At 40.1% G+C, this 8684-nt stretch overlaps 1 protein-coding gene and 1 pseudogene across 1 annotated transcript; one reads left to right on the plus strand and one right to left on the minus strand.

Moving 5' to 3' along the window:
* The first annotated feature begins 559 nt into the window (after nucleotides 1-559).
* Nucleotides 560-3389, plus strand: thoc7 (THO complex 7). The gene is made up of 8 exons (XM_028398267.1): nucleotides 560-649; nucleotides 895-1015; nucleotides 1098-1225; nucleotides 1326-1412; nucleotides 1717-1774; nucleotides 2926-2992; nucleotides 3079-3148; nucleotides 3247-3389. Exons 1-8 carry the CDS (start codon nucleotides 631-633, stop codon nucleotides 3306-3308), a joined length of 612 nt encoding a protein of 203 aa, XP_028254068.1. The 5' UTR covers nucleotides 560-630; the 3' UTR covers nucleotides 3309-3389.
* Nucleotides 3390-3568: 179 nt separating this feature from the next.
* On the minus strand, nucleotides 3569-7822 carry LOC114429398 (interferon-induced GTP-binding protein Mx-like; annotated as a pseudogene).
* Nucleotides 7823-8684: the final 862 nt, after the last annotated feature.

Genomic DNA, 8684 nt, shown 5'->3' on the forward strand with positions numbered 1-8684 from the left:
GGTCTTCACCTGGTGCTTCCATGTCTGTTTACCAGACTGCATTCTGGGACAGAGACGTCACTGCGCCAGGACACGCTCGCACTGAGAAGTTGCAGCAGCTTCTCCATCGTTGAAGTATTTTGTTGTGTTGTTTTCAGTAAACGGGGTGAAGCTTTGGAGAAGTGTGATAGGCAAGACATGACAAACCATACAAAATAATATCAGTTGTAATTTGGCAAGAGATGAAATCATTGCAAAGGAAAATGGATACAAAACCCAAGCCAGTTTCCTCCTTGTAGTGAATTTCATACAACAACAATGTAAGCAATTATAACCGCCACCCTTGGTAATATAACAGTTCTTTATATTGCTTTGTGCTCACCATGTCTTCAAATTTGACTTGAAAAACAAAGACTTTTTAACTGTCAAGTTACCGCATAGGCTTGTCCCATTGTGGAAGTTTCTCATTGTTATTCGTAATTACAGAGTTGTAACAGTGTTTTCCTCACGTTTATGAATAAAGGTTTGAAAACAGACCGTGCTCTCCTCTGTGACCAATCACCGCCGTCTCTTTTCATAGGCGGGTCGGCAGGCTTTGTTCACTATCCTGTTGTTCAATAAAGCTTCTCTGACTGTAGCTGTAGGTCCAACATGGGGGCTGTAACAGACGGTAAGTGAGGCGATCATTGATTTTAGTAGTATGTAAAAGTATGGGTAGCAACATTTGTACAAGGTGTAAAATATCAACATTTGCTCGGCTATACTTTCATAACCAGAGCCAACTTTAGGGGGGTCGCTTGTTTTCAAATCAGCTAACATACAGTAGCAATGTTAGCTAGCTAACAGATAGCTCAATGGCTTTACTTGGCGTCAGAGAGAGTCACTATTCACTTCGCTTTTTTGTCTGCACTCTAGATGAAGTTATACGGAAACGCCTTCTTATTGACGGTGACGGAGCTGGCGATGACCGAAGAATCAACCTACTCTTGAAGACTTTCACCAAATGGTGCAATTCACCTGGGAGCCCGGAGGAAGGGTAAGTGAAGCCCACAGACCACGGCTCTAAAGGATGTTTACGAAATTGCTTCGACCCTTGAACAATGTTGTGTTCGTTTTAGGTTTACGCAGTATCAGAGGATGTTGGGTACGCTGGCTCAGTGTGAGTTCTCTATGGGGAAGACGTTGATGGTTTACGACATGAATCTTCGTGAAATGGAGAATTATGAGAAAATCTACACCAACATAGGTAGACACTAAGTTTATAAACCGGCTGATGTACGTGGTTTTAGGTTGGAGGTACTCTATAATATTTGCTGCTGACGAGTCGTTACGCTTTTCCATTGCAGAACAAAACATCACGTCTGCACATGAGAAGATAGCAGAATGCAAAAAGGAAATTCAGAGGGCAAAGAGGATACGAAAGAATCGCCAAGGTAATAATATTTTGTGTTTATACCAGGTTTTTTATAATTAGGCTGGAAATTGGAATAATCTAACCCCTAAGCATCACACCTTATTCTAGACTACTTACTGAGTTTTAGTTAATTCCCGTTTGTGTGAGATCATCATAATGTTGTTTTAGCCATAATTGATTTAAAAAAAAAAAAAGTCCAGGCTGCACTAAAGTGCATGAAATTTTTTTTTTTTTTGAAGTTATAAAGTTATGCATTAGCAACTGGGATAGTCTTGTCTCTGAGCAATCATTTTAACCACCTGCTCCTCTTTGTTTTATTTCAGAGTACGATGCTTTGGCTAAAGTTATCCAGCAACACCCAGATCGACATGAAACACTAAAGTAAGTAAGCCTCTGTCATCCAGATATGTAAACTGCTCCATTAAAAAAAAAAATAGAGTTTTGTTTTTCATAATAATCAGATTACAGTTGTAGGCAATATTGTTACCCCCAAAGAAAATGTAATTTGCACAGATTTTTTTCCCACATGAACTAAAAACTACCTGGGTCAACATTATTACCCCTCTGTCTTCTTGGTTTGAAAATGGTACAAATCACTGTTGCGCAATGATATAGTGTAGTCTATGCTTTAACCGAGTGACCCTGTGTTTGATTTGCTGTTGCTGACTAAAGTAAAAGAAATAAGTTTAGACTTGGGGAGAAGACCTACAAAGCAGAAGGAGGCCACACCAGTTTATCACAGTACTTCCACGTTTCAAGAACTGATGTGAGAGTTGTTATGAAGGAGTTGAATCAAACAGTGCAGAATTAGACTGGCAGCGGTAGAAAGAGAAACAATTGGAAGGAACTGGAAAGAAATCTGGTGAGAAATGTGTCTAAGAGACTGTGAGACAACAGCGAAGACACTAGTGAATGATTTAGCCAAGTCTGGAATTGAAGTGTCAGAGAAGTCACTCACAGGAATCAACTGCCATGTTGCAGACCAAGAAAAACATCACTTCTGCAGTAAAGCCAGACTGAAGTGTGCTAGGAACAACCTAGAGATGGATGACAACACAGACACAGATAAAACTAAACAAGAGCTCTTTGGTCACAGAGATGTTGCATCATGTTTCTGGAATTAGTAATGGTGTCAGGGTGAAAGAAATCATGACAAAAGAAGACTGAGTACCTTGAAACAAAACCTAAAGCAAAACTGGATCTTGGTCATCATTTTCTCTTCCAACATGACAGTGTTCTAAGGAAGAACTACCACTAGGAAAGCAAAGTACCTAAACATTGACTGGCCTGCACAAAGCCCTGGCTTAAATCTGTTTAAAAATCTGTGAAGTGTACTAAAGAAGAGGGTCCATGCCAGAATCATCAAATCTGGAGGAGCTTGTGAGATTTGCAAAAGAAGAATAATGTGAGCTTCCTAAACGATGTTTGGAAGTGCTGTGTTTTTTTTCTTTGCTCTATTAAACAGAGTACAGGGGCAAATGAGTTTTTGTTTTCCAACCGTATCCGTTCAATTTTGCTTTGTGATTTTACAGGCAGTTGGAGGCGCTTGATAAAGAACTCCAGCAACTGTCTCACATCAAGGAGAATGTGGACGCAAAGGTAAAACAAGATGTCTTAGCTATTCTAATGATACCAGTTGCAGCTATTACTTGGGCTTCTTTTTCAATGTCTGTTTTTTGTCTCAGTTGGAATTAAGGAAGAAGCAATTCCATGTGCTTCTCAGTACCATACAGGAACTACAGCAGACTCTTGAAAGTGAGTAGCTGTTGAAACTATACAACAAAGCAGAAAATGTTTGACCTATTAATTGTAGTATCTGGATTTGCACTGCTAATTATGTTTATCTTTCATAGATGATGAGAAATCAGACAATGATGACAGCAATCAAGAGAGCCCAACAGATAGTGGAGAATAAACGTAAAGACATCTCGACTGGCATTGACATAAAATGTTTTTGATTTTTGTATGTATTTTTGAATAAATGTGACTTCTTCAAGCTGTGTCCAGTATATTTTCCACATTGGAGACATGAGATGACAGATGCAAAATAAATGCAAAATATATACTGTATAATATAATTTATTTGCCAGCTGGAAGTGACTGTAGTTGTAATTTTTAAAAGCGGAAAGAAACGCCAGATAGTTGTTGACAAATACCATGTCAATATATTTGGAATACTAAAATATCAAATGTTTATTTTATACTGAACAAATACAAAACAAAGGAGGATTAAAGTTTCTAACATTTCCTATGCAAATCCACAAGGGGGAGCTCAAGCACTTCAGGTTTTAGGATTCATATCATGGCCATATCATCTACAGGCCAATAGAAGTTACAGCAGCGGGATTGTCTGGATCTCAAATGTAGTTGTCCCTGCTGTTTTGATGCAGAACTACATTTATGTTAGCAATATAGTGAATTAAAATATTTGTGTAAAAAAATAGACATTTTAAGTCTTCCTTTGACTTTTAAAATAATAATATGTATTACAGCACATCAAATGGTTACCTTGTTTTGAATTACCGCCTTTACATCTTAAACATCTAAATCCTTTCATTATACAGTAGACACTAAAACACACTACTAAAATGGAAGATATCTGTAACTGGGCTAAGCCTAAAAAAAGACTCATGCTGGATGCTGCCGACTTCTAAAACTCCACCAGGTATGCACGGGCTTGTGTGAGGCGTTTGAGGCGACTCTGCAAAGTGGCCCGCTTGGTTCCAATGTCGGCATCCTCCTTCAGCCAGAATTCCAAACTCTCTTTGTCCTGAAGCATCTGCAGCATCTCCCTCTGCAGTTGGATGGCAGTCTCCTGCAGCATCTGGTAGCGGATCACCAGCGGGATTTGATCAGCTAGTCGCTGGCCAGCAATCTGTAGGAGAAAGGAGAAGTAGCTTGACAGTCCAGTATTATCTGAACCACACTATCATTTACCTCTAAATGATCACTTACTCTGTAATATGATTTTAGGTGCAGCATCAGCTGCTGAAGTGTAGCGTGATTATCCATGCTGTACAGAATGGCTCTGTCTAAAGACTTATTGCCTTTACGCCTGTGATCCAGCTCATCCTCCTCTTTCTGACTCTCATTCAGGCTGCTGCTGTAGGTTCTGTCCTGGGAGTAAACAAGCAGCTCCATCTTGAATTGAGTTCTCAACATGGATTCAGCTATGGACTCCTTTTGTTGTTTGATGGTTTCAATCTTTGCCTGGAAAACACAGAGCATTGCCAAAATGCTGTAAATGACACTTGCCTTGTTAACAGTGACTAAATGTTGCTGGACTCACGAACAAGGGTACCTTGGCTGTTTTCATGAGGTTAGGAAATCCAGTGAAGCTGCTTTGGGCCAGTTGTATGAATGCCTTCTTAATAGCATCTAGAGGACAATACGAACACATACTACTGCTTATTCTGCCTCAGCACAGCCTGCATACATCTTAAATCTCTCTCTCTTTCACAGATGCAGAACAAAAAGCGCAGCATGTACTGCTTCATCAATATATATCAATATATACCTGCCACCTCCTTGAGTTTCCTGACAGACGGCTCTTCCAGTTGTTTGATCTGCTCCTTCACCATGACCTCAAAAGTCTTGTAATTGATGAACCCTGGCAGTTCTCTTCCACGGTACCGCATTTCATATTCAGCCACCTCTTTTTCAATTCTCCTGTTAACTGCACCACACAAATTTATGTGTCATAGCTGCACTGATATATGGCTGTGCTCCAGATCAACATGATTTACTCACAGGTGTCTCCTGAGTGGTCCAGGTGGGCCTTCCACTTCCCAAACTCTCTTCGAAGCACACTGAAGACATTGAGCTTTTCTCCACATTTGAGTTCCTCTCCAGATGTAAGACTGATGGCATCATGAGTGAATGCTGTCACTTTCTGCAGTACACAAGTATTTTGTGTTTATTATTATACACATTTGTATACTCAAACATATGCATTTATGTAAATGTAATAAAGGATTTTACGTCAATGAGAAAGATGAGTCTCTCAGCTGCATCAGATGGGGGTCCATTGCCACATCTGTCCAGCTCTGCGTGAGTCTGTTCTAGTTTCTCGTCTATCTGGTGTTGCAGTCTAGGCAGAGAATTCTGTATATTGCACAGCTGGTCAATCATCTGATAACTAATAGTCAATTTTTAAACAATAGGAAGAATGTTACCTCAATGTGATTGACCAGCTCAAGTGTAAGTTTCTCAGCCAGTTTGGGAACAGTAGCATGACCTTCATTGTAGAGTGTACTACAGCAAGAATATAAATCTAAGTATATACTACACAAAACATTCACATTCTTTGTATAGTTTAAAAACATGAACTTACTGGAAATACACATGATCTTTGAAAAAGGCCTTCTCCCTTTCTGTTGCTTCAGTAAGAGACACCTTCTCGGTGATCTCCTGCTGGCCCCTGCACTTGACGATCATGTAGCCCTTCTTCAGTGGGATGATCTCATTATGCACAGTTTCAACCACTGTCTCTTCAGTTCCTTTGTCCACCAGATCAGGCTTGGTCAAAATACCTAAGACACAGAAGGCTAGCTGAGTAAGAGGGCTAAATTACTGAAGATTTGGGTGACCCTACTTCAAAATTTTTTGAACCTACCCAGAGTTCTCTCTCCATCCGGGTCCACCTGCTGCGCCATCTTTAAAGCCTCTGTGGTTGACGTTTTTTATGAGACAGTGGGAAACAAAAGACTCAGGCCTTTGTAGATTTGTATATAGATTAATCCTAATAATGCAGACATTCACACCCCCTACAACTTGGATTACTGAATGAATCTCTCTTTTGTCTTTTTAGAATAAAATATGTCTAATTAAGTGTACTACTACTCTGCATACTTGAAACACCTCCTCCAAGTGTGCAGCTAGTAGTATACAAATACACATCTATGCAGCTAAAGATAAATGATGACTCAACATTTTGAAGATCTCTCCATCATTGGAAATTAAATGAAATAAAATAAACCAGTCTGTAAGAAACCAGTTAACAGTATTTGTGCACTGAACAAGCTTACCTGATCACCAATGTTCTCTGGTTGTCCCTTTATAGCCACCCTGGCGATGCCAGGCAGGTCAATAAGGGTCAAGTCTGGAACATCAGGGGAGGCAATCTCCAGACTGATGAGGTCTTCGCTGATCCCCACTCCGACCCCAGCTATTTCATTCTGAGCTGAAGATGGAGGACACAGTTCTGATCAACTAAACCTGACATATCCAGTAGCTGTATAGACATGTGTGTCTCTATAGTGACATTGAGTGATGGGGTGAATACTGTACCTTCTCTAATATTTTTCTCCACCTCTGCAGGATTCTCTATCTCCTCCTCATAGCCCTGGTAGCTTATCTTCCCAAACCACTCCTCTCCTTCTTTCTTTCTCTTCATCTTCAGTTCCAGAGGGCATCTTGTTACAATGCCTGGAGAAAAGATGAATGAATGAACAGTCTGTGGGAGTCAGTGTGTATAAAGAAAAACAGTTAATAACAGATCTCAATAAATAAATGACTAATCTACCAATCTGTTTCCAAATATGGCACCCCCTTCTATGCCACACTCATCTTTTTGTGTACAAAACCATTATTGTATTAATAGTTAAATATTAAAGTCAGAAAGAGTGTGCTGTTATCCCAGCAGAACTTATTGTACATGGTGGCGCTAGCGCGAGGTGCTGCTGACATCATAGTACTAAACTGACTCCCTGTGCCAAACTTCACAACTTTCCCGCAGACGGTTCTAATGGCTGCCATAGACATCCCATACACACACAATCCCTCTGGCGTTAGGGGGCGCTCCGGAGCCATTTCTCAGGGCAACAAAGTTTGGTTTGAGCATCTTCGGGCCACCAAAAATGCGACCACTAATATAATAATGATAATCTAATTACATGTATTATACGTGGCCTACTCACACTGCACCATAGTGAACTTGCATTAGGTTTTTTGTAGCCCTAAACTTGTTAGGCACTTGTTAGACCTGATGTACAGGATGTGTTCGCAGAAAAATGCTGTTTTTATGCAGGTTGCTGTAGGTTCAGTCAGTCAGTTTTCTTAAAATTATGTTTTGTTTTTCCTTACCTATGCCTTTATTTAAATTCAGTCACAGTCACATGGATGGATGAATAGAGACGGAGATAACTCACCACTCCCTCTTGGCAGAGACACCCCGGACAGCGCCTCCAGCACCGAGCTCTTCCCCGAGCTTTGGTCTCCTATCACGGCGATGGCAGGCAGCGCCAAGTCCTTCTCTACACCCAGAGAGCGCAGAGAGTCAATGAGGTCAATGCAGGGACGCACTTTCTCCTCATACTGCTGGTTCAAACTGTTCATGGCGGCAAGTTAACTAGTGAGACACCAGTGAAGTCGCTCACAGCCTGTGGTCAGAAGCACAGAGGGTAGAATCAGAAAAGCTGGATGAAAGAGGAGGTGTCATGCGTTAGGTTTCGTTTCACTGCATCTGCGTGTGTGTCAGTGGCACAAGGTGTGTCAGAAATAGCAGTGGAAATGCAGCATACTTCATACAGTATCAAACTATCGCTGTTTGCTGAAGCAGCCATCAATACAGCAGGCCTGTAGCTGCACTCATATGATCTTTATGTGAACAGGCATCGTGACATCATGATGAAATGAACCGAGCCCAGATCAAACGTCCAGTTAGGTTTTGTTTCTTGACAGATTCCAAACATTGTCTCCATCATTGCAGCTTCACCAGCCTCACCATCAGAGGGAAAAAGAGGATAATTTAAGAAATATGTTATAACAGTCTTATTTTTAACTCCTATATAAACATCTGTAAAGAACTATGATTTGTGTTGTGAATGATTACACAATTACATTGTCTTTTGTAAGTACTTAGCTACTAGTAGCTAGTTTGTTTACAAATGACAGAATAAGGACAGGATAATTAAGACTAAATTACATACCATGTTTTCTTTTACCAGGACTTCACATTCTTCATTCAGGTACACACACAGGGCTTTGATGATGCACTGTCCTCTGACATCAATGGCATCAGTCTAACTAAGTGAGACAGTAAAAAATAAAACCACTTTAGGTAGTTGTCATAAACACAACATAACACTATATAAGACATTTTTTCAAATGCAAAACGTGTTTGCAATGTCAATATTATGCAACTTTCAAATCTCAACTAAAGGAACATATAACACAGTACAAGCAAGACATTTAATCACTGAAACGTGTTAAATAAAACCAAACCTTTGATGAAGTTTAAATTATTAAAGCTGTACAGGTTTGACAGTTTCATTTTTTCATAATCATACCT

Source organism: Parambassis ranga, unplaced genomic scaffold, assembly GCF_900634625.1.
Source record: "Parambassis ranga unplaced genomic scaffold, fParRan2.1 scaffold_129_arrow_ctg1, whole genome shotgun sequence".
Classification (NCBI taxonomy): Eukaryota; Metazoa; Chordata; class Actinopteri; family Ambassidae; genus Parambassis; species Parambassis ranga.